This window comes from Muntiacus reevesi, chromosome 2 (genome assembly GCF_963930625.1).
Source record: "Muntiacus reevesi chromosome 2, mMunRee1.1, whole genome shotgun sequence".
NCBI lineage: Eukaryota > Metazoa > Chordata > Mammalia > Artiodactyla > Cervidae > Muntiacus > Muntiacus reevesi.
The window spans coordinates 167864828-167883407 of NC_089250.1; the positions used below are offsets into that span (position 1 = coordinate 167864828).

Below are 18580 nucleotides of genomic sequence, written 5' to 3' on the forward strand. Positions count from 1 at the left end.
GGGGAGGTGGGAAATGGACCCAGACCCACAGCTGGCACAGCAGGGCTCGTGGGGAGCCCTGGTTTGGCGCCAGAGCTAGCTTTCTCTGGTCTCTCCTAGAGGACTGAGACCTGTGGTCCTCGTCTCAGCGGTGGACCAGAAGGTCCCCAGGAGGACTCTGTGCTCCTCCTGGACCCACATCCTTATTCGGCGGGGAGCTGCCCCGGAAGTGAACACTTGGCTGTTTGCTGCCTTCTGTTGTGTCCGTGGACCAGATGCCAGGATGTCCTGGAGGCAGAAGGGGCCAGACCACGGATCAGCAGCTGCTCTCCTGAAAACTTGGAGGGAGGCCTGTGGTCTGCGGAATCCTTGGGGGTTCCTGGGAAGAGCCCTTGCAGTGTCAACCCGGGGGGCCAGGAAGCAAGGACCAGGCTCTGTCTGACCTAGCTGCAGCCTTGCTCCTATGGCACGGGTTGGCGGGGGGTTCAGGGCACGGTCGGGAGGACGGTGGGAATGGAGTAGAGCACGTTTCCCACACAGAGGCTCATCACCCCCACCCAGCCCATCTCCAGCAGAAGTTTCCAGAAGCAGGAACAGGACTTAGGTCCTAACCTGACTCTTCCCAATTCCCACATCTCTAATGTGTGTATGAGGAGCCCAGAAAGGCAATGGCACCCCACTCCAGTACTCTTGCCTGGAAAATCCCATGGATGGAGGAGCCTGGTAGGCTGCAGTCCATGGGATCGCGAAGAGTTAGGCATGACTGAGCGACTTCACTTTCACTTTTCACTTTCATGCATTGGAGAAGAAAATGGCAACCCACTCCAGTGTTCTTGCCTGGAGAATCCCAGGGATAGGGTCGCACAGAGTCAGACATGACTATAGTTAGCAGTAGCAGTTAGCAAAATGAATTAAGCTGTCAGGGAAGGACTCTCAAACAAAAAAAAAAACCCACCAAAGTCGGAATATCCTATAGTTATTTGATGAGTGATGACAACGTCACGATGTTTGCAGAAAGGACATTGACCATTTCCGACTGGAGATGCTCAGGAAGCTCTTTTGGGAGTCAGGGCCATGAGTCCGCTTGGTGACGGCCGCAGAGCGGTGAGACTGAAAGGCTGCCCTGCTCGGCAAGCTGGACCTTGCTCTGCCCATTGGCTCCCGTGCAGATTTGTGCAGCGGCTTCTTAATGTCACTGTTGTTGCTCTGGGAATTTAGATGAGAGGAGGATCCGGGGCTGGGGGGAAAATAACCCTGACAAGATGAACCAAAAAGACTTCATCAGGGGCCCCTCTAGAGTGGGAAATGAGCGGCATGCCTGGGGTCCGCTTGACATCCCCAGTGTGACACAGAGATTCCTGGACTTACGTGTCTGCTCCGCTTTTTTTCATGTTGGAATGGAAGTGTTATAACCGTGAATCAGCTCACCTATTGTGCATGATTGCTGAAGATGGACCTAAAAAATTAAAGTGATTTAAAAAGTTTTAAAAACCCGTGCTTCACTTAATGATTTATTTCATGATATTGTAAACAGTAGGAGTAGACGTCTGACCTCTGTTTCAATCAGAATTATCATCAGCTGGGGATGGTGTTGTGGCCTGGCAGTTTCTCCATCCATTCATATATGGGGCTGAGAACTGGGGGACTTCACACGCTATTGGCTAAGCTGTGGTGTACAGTGTAAGCCTTTTCTTTTATCTGTATCTGGTATCTTATAAACACCATGCAGTTGGTTATATATCACTTGTTTTAGTTCATTTTATACCTTTCAACTTCATATTTGAAATGGGCTGTTGGAACGAATCTCAGGCAGAGGATAAAAATACGCCATGATTTTACTAAGTGGAAGCCTTTTTGACAAAGGGAACTCTATTTGGCAAGTTTAGGCTTGTGGATGGCTTGGTTGTTGACCACGGGCCCTAACACAGACGACTTGCAGTATCTGACCACAGAATTAAGATGCCATTTTATCTTTATTCCAGGATTGTCTGATGCTGTAGAACAGAGGGTTGAAATGCTGAGTTTTACATTGTCTGATTTCAGATTTGATTTTTCTCTTCCTCTTTGAAGAGGTTTCTAGGCTGACAGTGTCACTGTATTCGGTTCCGAGCGGGGGTCATGGGGGCTGTTCCTTCTCCTGTGACGTTAGCTGCCGCTGCTGCTTTCAAATGATCAGGTTTACATTCCATTAATGGGTCCTTTAAAAATGTAATTGAGTGAGGACTTTTCAAGACTTTTTCTGTGGCCTGTATACACACCAGAAGACTGAAATTAGTAATTCACTAACATGAGAATGTGGGCTTCTTCAAAAGAAAGATTCCCCTGGAAAATGGACAGAAGTAGACTTAGCAACGGGAAAAATTCTGCCTGCGTTCACCACTTGCTCTTGTGACCACCAGACCTCCTCATTCCCTAGACTCGAGTGATGGAAGCTCTTTTGTTTCCACTCTAAGAGCCAGCTGTAGGGGTGGTTGATGGGTGCGGTGTTTCCTTACGACGGTAGCACCAATGATAGGGAAGGTGCTGTTAGTGAAAACCCACTGCTTTCTTTGCATCTGCGTGATTTACAAGGACCTGACATGCTTCTGCATTTAAAAAATGCTGTAAGAGGCGTGGTCTCCCCATGCATGCAGCCCCTTTACCGAGATCATCACCAAGACTTTTCACAGAGACGTTCTGTCCCCACGCACATCACCAAGACTTTTCACAGAGATGTTCTGTCCCCACGCACATGCGTTTATTTCGCAATACCTGTTCTAATGGACTTTACGTATGATTGTGCTTTTAACAAAGTGCTGATCTTAACCTCGCTTCGCAGAAGAAAACAATACATTACAAAGTTTCAAGTGGACAGTATCTGCTTTTTCTATATGAGTATTACAAAAAGTGTCTCTAACGTGTGTGTGTGTTAATGAATCTACTCGGAAGACATCTGACTCACAGAAAGTCATCCTGATGTGGGTACACACAACTATGAGTTGTGATGACTTTATCAGTTCATTCCCATTTAGTACCTGCCTTTCTCATATTTCTGTGGCCCTCATTTTCTCAAGCTTGGTTTCTGACTGTGGATTTGTTGCCGAGGAAATGAAGACCACGTCATCCCCTGGGTAAAATATGCTGTGCGATTCTTGCATATTCATCCCAAACCGTATCTTAAGTTAATTATTGAGTTACTTAAAAGGCAGGGTACTGCTTGCACCTGAGCTTCTCAGCTGTCGAACGTACGCTGCACACAATAGCACGAGGAGTTACCTCCAGTTTCTGAATCGGGTAGCTCTTCTCTTCCGCCCAGTAAATGGGTTGCATGCTTATCCCATGCCAAGTGTGCCAATGATAGAGATTTTCTAGATAAAAGGAGACATATCAGTGTGGAAGGCAGCTTCTGTGACCTTTAGGTGACATGTAATCATGTCAGATTTTACTCGCTGATAAAAATGCTCCCGAAGAACCATTCCAGCTGTGGTGGGATTTGTAAACACATTGTGTCCTCACAGACAGCATGGAATGGAGAGGTTCATGACCCGTCTCTTATTATTTGTTCTCGCTGTCTTCAATGAGAAGCACAAAGGAAGCACTTGAATTGCATGGTGCGTCTTTGTTGGAACTGAGCGTGGTGTATCTCAGATCCGCCTTGCCGATGGTGGTACCCCAAGGAGAACAGCTTTGCGAGGCATGCTCACTGTTACCATCTGAGATTGGAGTCAGCCTGGTGTGGGTCCATGAACAGCGACGCTTGTGACTGCCACACCTCAGGTCTCCATGGCAATGGACATCTCGGCAACCTCGTGGAATGGGGAAACTTCTGCCAACTTCTTGTGCCCTTTCCAGGAGAGCAAGGTTTTCCCACGTCTTGATTTCCCTGATCATACTCCGCTTGGGGGATCGTCTGAGACTGAAGGACCAGATGCAGAGGCCTGGCCTGCCCCGTGGAGGCTAGTCACACACTTGCCGCGTGACAGGTGGGCACCTGTGTGCAGATGCCTTGAATCTGGTTATCTATAAGAGAGGACCTGTGAGGCACACGGGGTGAGCACATGTGTGAGCGGTGTGTGGCGCACAGATGACTGTCGGCTGTGATTGGAATTTCCCCGGGCGCTCCAGACATGGAGTCTTCCTCCGCATCCTGACTCCATCCTGACTCCTGACCTCTTCTTTGCCCAGAGGGACTTGTGAGGGCAGTGGGGGCCTTCTGTCTCAGCCCCATCCTTGCCAGCGGACTTTGTTATTGCAGAGCCCATGAGAGCGGGTGGTGGTTCTCCTCTCCTAGGTTGCCAGGGGGGCCTTTTCCCTTGGGAGAGGAGGTTGGCTGGGGCTGGTCTCATGGGAGAGGCGGGGTGCTCAGCCCAATGGAGGCGCTGGTCTCCCATTCCGGGGAGGGAGGAAGAAAGGAAGGAGGTGGTCAGTTTCTGGGGCTGGGGACTTGCTGGATGGATGATCTAGAATCTGCCTTGGGGGAGGGCGGGGGATGGTAGGATTTGCCCTGGAAATATCAGTGAGGTCCTTGCCCCTGAGGTTCTCCAAAAATTAGACCTACTGTGTATGGGGCCCGTTGATCTTAAAAGCCATCACGTCCTCCTGGCAGCCGAGGCCTGTGCCAGCGGGTGTGACCTGGTCTGCAGAGTCTGAGCTGGACTCCAGCCCCGCCCCCGCCCCCGCCAGGCCAGGCTGTCAGCAGTGCCCGCACCCTGCGAATCTTCTCTTTTGAAGGCTCTGCGACGTTCGCTTCAGCCTGAATACCCTTCCTTCATTATTATTTCCTTAGATGAATGGCTTCTCTTTCCCCAAACTATTGAGACTATGAAATAAGTCTAATAGCCGCACAAAACATGACCTTTGATTTTTTTTATTTAAAAATTAATAAAGAACTTAGTGACAAGTATAATAATTTAATCTCTATACGTAATGCCATGTGTACATCTACATATGAGGGAACACGGTACTTTTTACCTTGGTTTTGTATCAAAGATTTTACTTAAATCTTTCTAAGAGAAGAGTCATCACCTGTGAGTGACAGGTTGCAGTCATGAAATGAGATTGAAAGTAATTTTTTCCTATTCTGAAGATAGTTTCATTTTTAGATAGGAATTCATTTATCTTCGGTTTCCTTTTAGATTCTGAAAATGTTTTTTTTTCTTTTTTTTTTTTTTTTGGTCTAGACTGCTTCAGACAGTGATATTACTTTGTTTACGAGGATGTCCTCTTGTTTAGACAGAATTATGGCACTAAGCAGAAAGCTGCTAACACCCTTATTTCAATTCACTGAGACACTCGGGATTCTGAAAACACAAGGAGAGATAACTTGTTGCAAACATGTTTTTATAACTTTAGTTAAAAACAGTATAAAATACATGAAACACATTTTTTTTTCAAATTTTATCTCTACACGAAACAATTGCACTTCCTTCATGGTATTTGATCAACTTAACTCAGTCTCCTCCTTGCACAAAAATATTTCTCAATTCTATTAAGTGATATTCAAGGATTCATATCCTCGTATATCGATTCCACAAAAGATGCATGTTTTTTTCTTTTAATTAAAGCGTACATCTGCGAGATAGCTGGAGTAACCCCCAAAGAAAGCTTACATGAGATACTCCTGTCATTCTTTTTTTTTTTTCAAGCCCACTAAGGTCCTTGTAGAATCAGAACACTTAGAACAGAAAATAGATTTGCTATTGAGTCAGAAGGAAAATGCATGGCAAGAAATAGCTCCAATCTGAGAAATGCAGGTGGATCCTTTTACCAAGGTTGACCACTCTATTGGCATCTAATCAATAAGGTGTGCGTGTGAGCATGAGATTAGATAAGAAATGGTTGGACAGAGACTAGGAGACTCGGTTTCCTTGTAAGTTCACAAACGACTCAAAATTGAAGTTGTACCCCCCAAAACCAAACAAAAAAAAAAGGCAAAAGAAGAAGCTTACTTCCTATTGTGAAAAGCCAAAACTTGATAGACAGAGTCATGAATAGAGTAGGGCTTTTTATTTCTATAAAAATGTACCTGCAAAGGTGCAAAGGAATGAGTGAAAAAATAAAGGAACTGAGATTTATATTGCAATGTGTAATCAAAAGAGAACTCGAAGTGTCACGATTTATTTAAAAAAGACCTAAAAACATTTGATTCACAGCTTTCCCCTAGGTAATGTCATTTAGTACAGCTCACTAACAGGTTAAATGTTGGTGACATTAAGGTGGTTTGTGGGTAGCAGCTAAACTAAGCACACGGTTTCGCTTTGAGATGGTCAGATCTTCCCCAGCTGTTACGAAGCATAACGAATGGTATCAAACATCTGGCTAGGCTTTCGTGATGAACAGTGTCTCAAAAGATTGATCCACAGAAACACTTTCCGGTGGCAGAGAATGCCTGTGATTTATCGGTGACTGTATAATCCATTGTGTATTTCTATGTGTGTTTTCAAATTCTTGCCAGGATTTATCATTTGGCCTTTGGGTACCAAAAGATTAAAAAATGAGATCTATGAAAGCTTAGTGTCTGATAGCGCTGACCCTGTCAACTTGCAGTGATTAAAAGCATGTCCTGACTTTGGGGGACTCCTGGCTGCTGCTGGCCATTTGGAGAAGGAGCAGAAAGCATGTTGCCGGTCTGGAGATGAAGGAGATGCTGAATCTGAGGTGTCACTGTGACACTGAGATGTCACTTGGCTTAGCGCTACAGCACAAGAAGGCAAATGTACATATAGTCACACTTTAGAGATTATTCATGGTCTCTGACCACTTGAAAAAAATTGTGCTTTCTCTGGAATTTGATGTGCTGAAAATTGCACTCGCACACCCCCTCCCCACCCTCCCACCCCCCGCTTATTTGCAAAATTAAACGTAAAAATGAAGTCCTTTGCAAACATAAGGGCTACTTTTTCTTCTCAGTAGTTAAAAAAAATAAAGGCTTGAAAATAATTATGAGTTTTCGCTGTGTTACAGAGTGACAGCCTGCCGTTCTGCAGGTTGATAACCTAATCCTTGCCGATCTGGGGGTGGGGGCATAGAAATTTAAGGTGTCACCTTTGACTGTGTCAGGTTTCGTTTCCGATTTTACATCCCACATCCCCGAACTGCAGAGACAGCCGGCAAGGTATGACCTGCACTCCCTTGCCTCTGTGAGCTGATCTGTCACAAAGGCCTTTTTGGTAAGCAGGGGGAGAACTGGGTGGCGCCTGGCCCAGCCGCCCTTCACTCCATCCTATTTGTTTTGGAAAAGGGTTTACTTTGAACTCCAGTGGGTTTTCAAGACGGCCTTCAGACTCCAAACACCGTGAGTGTTAAAGGAACCAGAGTTTCCACCGTCCGTGCTTTTTAGATTCAGTTTTGGATTTTTGCTTGGGAGTTGAGGAGTACGTCTCCTGAGTGTAAGGCGAAGGTGCGACCTGAGTTTCCTCGAACGGATGAAGTTTCCGCAGAACTGGCTGGAGTTTGTCTTCCTGCTGCTTGAAATCTAGCTCCACACTAGAAACAAAGAGAGGGAAGGATTTAGTGGCTTGGTCTTTCCTGTCTGAAGAGCTCCCTTAGTGACAGCAGACTTGGTGCCATCCTACCCGTGGAATGATCATTTGGATGATGCTCATGATGTCATTTTATGACTCAACGTTAAGCAATTGGTGAGAATATGTTTGAGCTCTCAGTCATTATGAACTATCTCCAAAAAGTTCACTTTCTTCTGACAGTAATTTACTTAGCATTCATTGCAAACCTCTGATGCTTTATTGGTGTACACAGTTGGTGTGAAAGCATAGACTGTTGAAACCCGAAATGTGACATGTGAGTAACCTTTCTGCTTATCGATGGACTGCATACATGTGCTTCATGGCATAAATAGTTAGGCAAAGATACAGAGCGTTTAGGGGTCATTTTAGTACATTTGCACCACGTGCTTGGAAGCTCTGTGCAACTTCTCACAAGGTCAGAGTAACCCATTCATCTCACCTGAAACTGTTGATAAGTGACATGACCTTGGCTTCTAGGCTGCTTTGCAAAATCTCATCTGCTTGAAAAAGTGGCAAGAACCCAAATATACAAAAATGTGTGTTTTATCAAGTGAACACCATTGAATGTCACTCAGTCGTTCTCAAGGATAGTTTTTTTGGGCAAATCCATAGTATTTGGTGAAAATAGCGTAGAATCACAATGACACGGCTGAAGCCATAATGTGCAAACATGCAGCCACGGGGAAGGGCCTTCACCACTGGTGACAGTGTTTGTGTTAGAGGGACGGGAGTAAAGCGGGTTTATAAGTGTATCCTGTTTGTTACGACATTTCTCCTGATAACACCGCAGCTTGCCTGGAGTCCTCCCATCTCTCCGTGGCTTTGGAAGGGACCACTGTGGACCCCCTAACTTTGGGTGGGACCTCCCACTCGAGTGTCACTCTTCCGTGGTCAGGCAGGGGGTGAAGGGCCCGGCCCCCTTCTGCTTCCCTCGCCTGAAGCCTCATAACTTGAGCCTGGGCGCTGTGTCAGCCAGGCCTCCGAGACCTCCCCTCTGTGCCCCTTCTGTGTCTGATCTGGGGTGCCCGTCGAAATGTCAGTAGATTTCAGTACAGGCCCAGCAGTGATGATAATACATGAGCTCATAACATTTTATATCCACTGGAACCGTAAACCATTTATAAACATGATATTCTGTTGATTTAGAGAACCATTAATCCTAGCCACATTTTGACATTTTGGAAAGACAAAACAGCAAAGCTGTATTATCTGGAGCTTTAAAAACAAGTTCAAGACCCATCTAATGGACCGTTTTATGCTTTAAATCCACTGTTCCATTTTTCTTAGCATCAAAGACTGTATTAGTGAAAAATTAAAAATACCATCAGAGAAGTTTATTACTAGTTTTCTCTCTGCTCCCAAAACAATGATTTTTTTCCCCTTCATTTCAGATGGCCTCTTTGCATTATACTGCAGTTAATAGGAAAGAGAATAAAACCCTGTGAACTCATGACCTGCTAGTCTAGAACAGGGGTTGATGGAGGTTTGGTTCCTCTTGGGGACAGTTGTGAAAGTGCAAACCTCAGGACGTGCTGCCTTTGTGAAACAAGAGCCTTGGCTATCGTTTCAGTAGGAAGAACAAGGATTTCCATCATGGCCTTCCTGTTTGATGCTGCAGGGGAGCTCAGGTAAACGCCTTCACCTCTTTAAGGTTCAGTTCTGTTCACTTGAAGGGGTATAATAATGACTGCCCTGATATCTCACTGAAAAAGGATAAGGATCCCCCCTGCACCATCTCCCTTGAAAAATAAAAGTTGTGTAAACTATTAGATGCGATTCAAATATTTTCTCCTTATCACCTGTTTGGTCACTAATTGTATAATGGCAACAACCTATGAAAGTATTCTTCAACTTGGACATTTAACAAAGAAAACAAGATCCTTGCTATTGAGTCTGTAAGCTATTATGGTATCCAATATGGTAGCGTAGGCACAAAAGAGTCGTTTTGTCAAGGCTTGTATTTGTCAAGGTTTAGTGCTGAAGGCATGTTCTCCAGATCATAACCATCTCAATAGGTCCAGATAGGTTTTGTGTTATTAGATCAGAGGGCGGGCGCTAGCATTTCCTGGGCCAACGGTACCATTCTGGTACCTGTAATTATTGAATTCCCATTAAGCATCTACAGTGGGAATCCTGTTATTAACCAATTTATCACACCGCGGAACCACGTAATCACAGCATAATCTAATCTGAGTTCTTGTTAACAAGACGACTCGACCTCATCTGTCAGTTGATTCCTATCTGTGGTCCCCGGTGACGGAGAAGCTGCCGCCCAGAGCAGGTTTCCTTGCAGAGGGAGTGACCTTGAGTGCCCTGCAGCGACGTGACCTTGAGCCGGCACCTCCCTCCCGTCTGTGTCCCCAGGAGGCGGCACCTGCTTGTCAGGCGGTGCTCGGCACCCGCCCGGCAGACCGCGGAGCGCCACGCCCTGCTGTCGAGTTGGGACGATGTGCAGGGCTCAGTCCGGGGGGGCTCCTCTCGTTTAGGAGGGAGCTCACCGAGTCACCGGCCTCAGTCGGGAGCAGACAGCTGGCTGGACAGGGCGGTGGCCGAGGTTAATCGTCTGGCTGACTCTAGCTGACACAGAGCAAAAGGTCCCTTCGGTCTTAGCGGCCAAATGGACAGGATAAAGCCGCACCTGCTGCTCCGGTTCGCTCAGAGGAGTTGGACGAGAGCCAGCGGTGGGCATCCTAGGGCACTTGGACTCTGTGCCCGGGACGCCTCCTTCTGTGCGCATGCCCCCCTGTTTAACGTGGTGAGCGGGCCGGTGGGGCCTGGGGGTGGGGACGGGGGCATCGCCTGCTGGAGGGGCAGCGGCCCTCGCTTTGGCTCTGGACGCTGATCAGAGGGACGCCGCCTGTGTGAGTGGTGGCGGTGGAGTCTGAGACTGTCCAGGAGCCAGTGTGTGGGGGCGCCGTCACCGTGTTACTTTCTCCCCGGCCTGGGGCACGTGTCCTGGCTCGGGGGTGGCTGCCACTCCTCACCCCTCTGTCCCCAGACACACAGGGCCTTCTGACCTTCTAGCACCTTCTGAAAGGTCCCCCAGAGCCGTCCTTTCTTCTCCCTCTGCTCCCTCTACCGATGACGCATGATTATGAATTTGGCTCCATATCCTTTAGTCTCCATCCCCTGAACGGAGCTGCTGTGCCCGGGTGAATGCCGCCCGTCTCTGCCCCCCGCACCTACAGCAGGGCCTGAACCTCAACAGTCGCCTGTGTGATGTTTACTGAATTAACACATGAGCCTTAAAAGACAAATCCCATAGCAGCTTTCATCCCAGTTGCCCTGGGCTGCTCTGTCTTGATCGATGATATTGGAGGTGCAAGATAACCAGGGCTTCTCCCCCAGGCAGTGGTGCTGGAGTCCTCTCCCAGTGGAATCTGTGGCCAGGCTCCCTTCCATCAGAACCTAATTGAAAAAGATTCTGAAACTTCTGTTGCAAATCGCACACCAGGATCTGTTCAGAGCCTGCCACCTCCACTTCCACTCCAGAAGTTCTCTTTTCTGGAAGGGTCTGCAGTAAGATCTTAGGATGAGTGGGGTCTGAGGGTACGCAGACCAGTGGTCAGCTGTGCTCTGCAAAGGAGATCCCGGAAGTGTCTATTGAGTCCCTTCCCACTTGCCCTGTGGGCTATAGGCCCTGGGATTTCTGCAGGATGTTGCGTCTAAGCTCCATCAAGGCTGATGTGCGTCCACTATGGGGTGGGACATGCCGCCCCATCACGCATCCCCCGGATGACCAGGCAGACGAGGGTGCTGGTGTTCCAAGTCTGACCTCTGGGGCTCTCCCCATCTCTTAGGACTCCGTGGGGGGTTACACAGCTCCGGGGTCTCGGGGTCCAGCCACACATGAGGCAGGAAGTTGCTGGTGGTGCCACCCGACCCCCGCAGGCGAGATCTGGGGTCTGTGATGGGCTGTTGCATGGATGCGCACAGCAGGCTGAACCCTCACGCCTCCAGAGGATAAGCAGTCTAGAAGAAGTGCTGACTCGGGACTTTCTGAGCCAGAGTGTGAAGGGGCTGGAGCCAGGCCAGCCGCTCCTAACCTGGGTGTTCTCTCCTTTGGTCCCGAGTTCAAAGGCAGCCTGCAGATGGTGCTGGGTGACCCAGGAGCAGACCCTGGACTGTCTACAGGATATGAACCCCTGGGGTCTGTTAGTGTTTACCTTTTATATCTCTTCCTTGCCTGCATCCACCCAGCCGAATGCGCATGCTGAGAGCTGAGTGGGCAATGAAGCCGTGCTGTCCAACGCGCCCACGAAAGCCGACGGCCGTGTCTCCAGGACCCCCTGTGATGTGTGATTAAAGCCGCGGGACACACACCTCATGTCTTTGGTTAGTCGTTTTCTCTTGAAAAGGGAAGTTTTACGTATAGGAACTTCACTTACAGAATTATTACTCTGTCCATTTCCAAGGAAACAAAAGTCTGCTCCGGACTTCCGGCTGCTCTGACTGCTGGCCTGGGTTTTGTTGTCCTCCCGGCGTCTCTGCCAGGCTTGTAGTAACGCTTCTCCCCACGAGGTCACGCGGTTCTGCAGTGGAACGCGGTCCTGGCGTCTCCGCAGAGGCTCTGGTGTCTGCTACTCCTATAAATACCCGAGCCCTGCACAGTTGCCTGAGCAAGCTGCTGCCTGCTCCTCAAGTTAATTTAAGGGGAAATGGGCATAGAGCATCCTTTTCTCCAGCCCCCCTGGGGGTAGCCATGAAGAGTCAAGAGCAGGCGAGTTTGGCTCCCAGGCACTTGTGTGTGTGTATCCTGGGCTGGAAAAAAATCCGAGATCTCTGACTTCTCCAACCTTGACAGTGTCAGCAGGGCTCGGTGGGCTGCGGAGCAGAGGCCTCCGTTTTTCTTTCTCTTTGCATCACATCACGGAGTCGCTGGGGCTCCATGTGGCTCTGACTGACTCACACTCTGCCACTGTGGATACTTGGTCCCACCCTCGGGGACTGGAGCTCCGGGGCTGAGAAGTGATGGTGGAGGTGCCCCTACCGCCAGGGGGCTCCTTGGAGCCACCGAATGTGCATGGAAACTGGGGCAAGCCCAGGGCAGCCAGCTCGCTGGGGGAGGGAAGGCTGTAATCAGTGGGTCTGGGTGGGACAGTCAGTGTCCCCAGAACATGATACATCAAGTCTGATAGCACCATGGAGGACACAGCGTTGTTCAGAGGAAGCTGAAGGTCAGGCGCTCGCCCTTGCAGGCCAGGTGGAGCAGGCAGGTCACTTTTCACTTCTGGGCACTGGTTTACATACACGACCCCGCCTGTGCCTTCAGGACCCAAGACCACCATCCTCCCAGGACACATCTCCACGTGACTCTGGGCGGGTCCCATCCAGCCAGCATGTCCAGAATCACATTGTTTCCCCGGCCTGCTGCTCCGTCCTTCCCAGACTCAGCTGGCAAGCTGGGCACCTTGGGGTCTGACTGGACGTGCCCTTCCCGCCCGCTCCCATCTGCTGGGTCTGGGGCAGCTGCCTCTCAGCAAGCTCCAGGGACTTCCTCTGCCCCCGCAGACCTTCAGCTGTTTTCACTTTGGCCGCAGAAACAGCCATCCGGTGTGTGTTCTCTCCACCTCTCCCCCAGCCTAGCCCGATTTCCAAGTGCCTGAGCCACCTTAGGGAGACCTGAAACTCCGTGACAGGATGACTCTGTTCATCCTGTCCACCTGGGTCACTGTTGCCGCTTCCTTCCATGGATGTTCTGGACCCATCACATAGACCTGCCCCCTCCCTGTCCTGTCCAGACCCCTCTGGACCAACTTCTGGGGGTCTCTACACATGTTCGCCAGAGCACTTCTGGCTCATGTTGATCGTAGCGCCTTTTCTCAGTTCCATGAATTCATCGAGGGATAGGCCATGTTGACTTCAGCATCCTCTGTGGTGCCTTTAATGCTATGACAGGCTCAGCACAGAATCTTGGTTTACTGAAGTAGACTGATGACCTAAACCCACATCCCATCACTTCCATTCTCGGCAGAATGCTCTGCTTTGTTTCCTAGTTATAATATCCATTAAAAATGGATATACGGGGACTTCCCTGCCAGTTCAGTGGTGAGCATTTCACCTTCCAATGCAGGTGATGCGGGTTTGATCCCTGGTCGGGGAGCTAGGATCCATCCCACGTTCCTCTTGGGTCAAAAACAGCAAAACATAAAACGGAAGCAATATTGTAACAAATTCAATACTTTAAAATGGTCTACGTCAAAAAATAATCTTTAAAAAGTGAACATATGTACACAGAATGTTCCCATATGCTATATACCTGTTACATGTATATGGATCTCATTCTGATCGTTTCCAGTATTAAGACTATGAACGTAGACATGATTCATTATAACGAACCTTCTGCCACCACTCTTGCACACAGTAGGTGCATGATAAAAGTTTGCAGAATCACTGTAAGGTTTAAAATACCAGAAATAAATGGGTATTCAATAATATTCATACCCGAACTATAAGATCTATGCCCTTTTTGTGATATCCTATGGCAAAGAAATTATGGTCATAAAAAGCAAAACATTAGCCAGTTATTCTAACTATACATTATACTCTGAAATAGCTAAAATTATAGTTGGACAGTGAGCTTTCTGAATACATCTTGCTCTGTGTCCTGCCCACGCAGGAGAACCGTCACTTCTTTTAGGCTTGACTGAGGCTCCACCGTTGGTATCTTATCTGTGACTTCCTCTGGAGTAGAAAGACTGATCTACACCCATGCTGCATCTGAGTGCTCAAATCTGAGGACTGGCCAGGCGCACAGGGATGACGAAACTGTGTTTGAGCCTCCCATAATTTCGAGCCACAGAGAAGTCAAAGCTGAAAGGCTAAATCCTGTTTGTAACCTCCACCCATCATCATTTCCTGGGTAAGAAAGGGGCCAGATCACTAACAAGAGTGGGATCGAGCGTAACTGAGGCCACACTCCTAGCAAGTCATCAAGATCAGATATTATATTTAGAAGGGGTGGATAATTATTAAATGTGGACTGCCAATTTGCTGCTGTTCTGGCCTCAACAAAGAGCACACATTTTTAATTAAAAAAAGAAAAAGGAACAAACATCTTTAGGCAGGACATGGATTGTAACAGCAGTTAAAAGGAGAGAACACAGGACTCTTCAAAATCATTTGCAGTGAGTCCTGCAGGTGCCAGGGCTGACGCACCCAGCCAGGTGACCTGAGTCGGGTCGGCCGAGATCTTGGCCATCACCTTGTCTTCTGTTCTGATCCTGAGGATGGACAGTCTGCTGCCCAGAGAAGAATGCCTTCTTGGGGTCATAGTGCCTGATCTAATGTGCAAAGCAACCCAGTTCCTCTAAGCCTCCCGAGTTGAAGATGCTCTCAGGAGCTCCCCATATTCTGACACGAGCAGAGAGAGCCAAGATATGGACCAGTGACAGCTCTCAGCAGATAAACCAGAAGAACATTAGCTTCTGCTGCATGTCCTATGGTGTCACCAGTGACCAGCCTGAAGCCCCGGGCTCCCCACTGCCTCTCCAGAGATGTGATGTCTATGGGACCAGTACCTTCAGGGAGGCTGATGGGGGAGAAGTATCCACTGAGGGACCCCTGCAAACTCTAGATGGTTTCTCTTGTCATTGAGTCACCCAGGAACTTTACACGTTCATTGCTTTAAGGACTGGATGCTATATCTACCCCGAAGGAAAATTTCCATGGTCATCTAAAAAATGAATTACACTGATTTGCTCATGACACTAACAGTGTAACCCCTTCACACTGTTTTGGACATAGATGACTACCTCATTAATTTTGACTTTTGAGGGTCTTAAGAGGAGGGCTGTCAGTATAATTAGCCTTTCCCTGCTGAATACATTTTAACTAATTGCTTTACAAATAATATGTTGAGATGAGTAATCAGTTTTCAATTTTACAGCTGTAATCAGTTACACATTAGAATTTTTGATACTAAAGGTTAGTAAAATGTCACTAAAGATACTCAAAACTAATCCTTACATACTGGGGAAAAAGAAATAGAATTCTAACAGAACAGACGAAGCTTGGGTTACTGGTTTGGGGAATTTTCAGGGAGAATTTTGAGGTCTATTAAATCATTCTTTTTTTTTTTTTTCTCTCTCACTTTTAATTTACTTTATTAAAACATATTTCCTTACATCAGAGCAACATCACCTAAGGTATTATATTATCCAGGGATATCTTTTCTGTCATCTCTTCCCGCCCCATCACTCACTGTAAATTCTAGGCAAGAGCACTAAGTATTAGACAAAAGGCTAATTTCCTCCACATCAGTTCATGTTGTTTAAGAACTTAATATGCACAAGTGGTGGTAATTGAAGCAGGCCTGGGAAGCCACTTTCACTAAGAGATAATCACTAAATGACAAAGACGGCAAAGATTCCACTCCAAGTGGGCTCTGGACAGGCCAGCACTGGCCCCAGTTCTGCATACAAATGCAATTACCTCTCTTAACAATAAGACTTCATTAGTCTCCAGACGTCCAGTCCTGCTGACTGCCCTGATGGCGGGCCACCCTCACCAGCTCCCTTTTTGCAGCACTCTGGGATCAGTGACATTTCCAGGCACGTTTTATGTGGAATCTTTGCAGCCTTCTGTTTTATGTTCTTATAGATGATGCAATGAATTTCCATTGATGATTTGAGAAAATGCAAACCGTTAATTCTGTGAAATCCTTGTTTCAGTCTCATAAAATGAGAGTATTTTTCTCGTCTTTCCTGCAATCCTCCAATCTCTTTGGAAAAGACCTTGCAGAATCTGGGAGCCTCTCTGATAAGCAATTAAAGATTGCAGTGCACCGCAAAGTCCCCAGCTGCTGTCGGGACGAGTGCTGTGTGCTAGCTGCAAGCCCTCCCCTTCCATCCTTGGAAATGCTCTGGCTGTTTATCGCTCTGGATCTTTCTGGTTGTTTCCAACCCTCTAGCCTGGGAGATGGGGCAGGTGTTCTAGCATTTGACCTGCTCTAATGTGGTACCGCTCCAAGATGGTCCTGTCTCCTGTGAGTCCGCCACCCCCCGCTGGAGCATCCTGGTTTCCTTCGGCGCCCCATCCTCTGCCTTTCGTCACTATGTCCGTGGCCCTCACCTTTGGAACACAAGGTTCCGTACTGTCACCGCTCTATTGTTATAGGGATCTTATGGTAGGGGTTCTGTGGGGTTGGCTTCAGCTAGCTCACCAATTCCTCCAGTCTCCTATTGTCCGGGGCCAAGCCCGTCATTTCCTGGGAGTTCCATGAAAAATGCTTGCTGAAGAAATGCATACAAACATTGAATGGAAGGGACTCAAGTATTTTATCAAAATGGTTGTTTGAAATTTTGTCTATGCTTGACCATCAATGGCTCATATCAAAAGATGAAAATATGATATAGACATCAGAGCATCCTGCAAGCAGTCTCCCTCTGGGGTGCTGAAAACAAAGTGATCCGCAGACCAGCAGCGTTCCCTTCCCTTTGGGTGCTGAGTAGGCCCGGGAATTCACTGCATAATTAATAGTGTCACTCGAGGTCAGCTGTGCAGTGGCCCTGAGGATACAGAGAGGAAGCAGGTGTGGGCAGCCTCCTCCAGAAGGTATTGATGGTAGGAATTCTAACACTTTACAGGAAGATTTGAAATTCTGGTAAAGCTTCTACTTAATTAATCTGAATCATCATCATCATTATCTTTTAAATCTCGCTTTCATTCCCCCAAAGCCTTTGAATTGAGGCTAGCAGCGGCTCTCCTCATCACAATGCATACATTTGAATTCAGGCCATTTTGTTGTGGTGTTATTTTACGAATTTACCACTTCAGTTAAGCAGGGAAAATGGTATGTTGCATTGTTCCTTTTTGAAACAAAATCTGAACAAAGGATGAGTCATCAGTTAGCATGACTCATCAGATTAGTCTGACAGGAGACTTAACCAAGATACGGTGGGTACAAAGCATTTCTCCTGCTTATGAGCAAAGATTATATTAGTAATTTATCCTTCAAACATTTTCTGAAATAATTACAGCCTATTTTGACAGGGAATATGGATGATAAGTCAGAAAAAGTTTTACTACAGAAAACTAAAACTTGTATCTCTTGTTATCTATCTTGTTTCATGCTGAGATGGTCTTCAATTAGAATTTCACAATTGGTCCAGATCACAATGGAAGAAATGTCATTTTAGGGGGAAAAAAAAATGTTGTCTTGCTAACCACCTCCAAATTCCCCTGGATGGAAGATGTCACTTTGGAGGCTTGGGTTTCAGCATCTAGAAAGCGGAACAAACCCATTGCCCAAGGATGGAGGTTTGGCTCTATGTAAATTGATTTGCCAGTATAGGAATGGATGTTTTCAGTTGAGAAATGCCTGTGAATGCCCAGACTTTTATCTCCAAGTAGACTTTCTGTTGGATTTCCCAGGTGGCTCATGGTAAAGAATCTGCCTGCAATGTAGGAGATGCCGGTTTGATCCCTGGATCTTCCAGGGGAAGATCCCCTGGAGAAGGAAATGGCACCCCACTCCGGTATTCTTGCCTGGGAAATCCCATGGACAGAGGAGCCTGGTGGGCTATATTCCATGGGGGTGTCAAAGAGTCAGACACGGCTGAGCGAGGAAGCAGCATGCTTTCTGTTGAGGCTCTCAGATCCATCCATGTCATCATTGTAGATCACCGATTCATGGGATTTCAGAGCTGGGAAGGACCTACCTGACCCCTTCCCGAAATCCTACAGGACTTAGAGCTCTCATGGACACCCTCCAAAGGCCGGGGATGGCACCTGAGCCCCAACCTCTTGGGGGCCCCCTATCTAAACTCTCCTCCCAGGAAGGCTGATGTCTCCAACCTTCTGCTTGTGGTCCTGGTGGCCCCCTTCCCCTGAAATTGCTTCAAGATCTTTTGTCGCTTTGGTTTTTTTTCCCCTCCATGTCCGGTATATTTCCATGGCAGACTTGCTGTTTTACAGAGAAATATGTATCCCTGACAGAGGCACACATTTATTCAAGGGCTGTGTTGCTGAATATGCAGGCAGGCGGCCGCGTCTTGGACACGACCCCCTTTGCGTGTCTCTGGGCCAAGTGTTACTGGCAACACACTGGATTCTTACACGGCTCGGAGAGAGTAATTGGTTTTCGGGTGAAAAGCAAT

General features: G+C 47.6%; 2 protein-coding genes across 3 annotated transcripts in view; one reads left to right on the top strand and one right to left on the bottom strand.

The window, feature by feature from the left end:
- The window catches only part of DOCK1 (dedicator of cytokinesis 1), a 545628-nt gene that overhangs the window by 212290 nt on the left and 314758 nt on the right, over positions 1 to 18580 (top strand). The gene's annotated exons all lie outside the window — the stretch shown is intronic.
- Positions 6969 to 18580, bottom strand: part of INSYN2A (inhibitory synaptic factor 2A) — a 38666-nt gene continuing 27054 nt past the window's right edge. Inside the window, exon 3 of the mRNA XM_065920158.1 lies at positions 6969 to 7443. Coding sequence (XP_065776230.1) covers positions 7260 to 7443 — 184 coding nt within the window. The 3' untranslated portion in view covers positions 6969 to 7259. The remainder of the gene's footprint in view (positions 7444 to 18580) is intronic.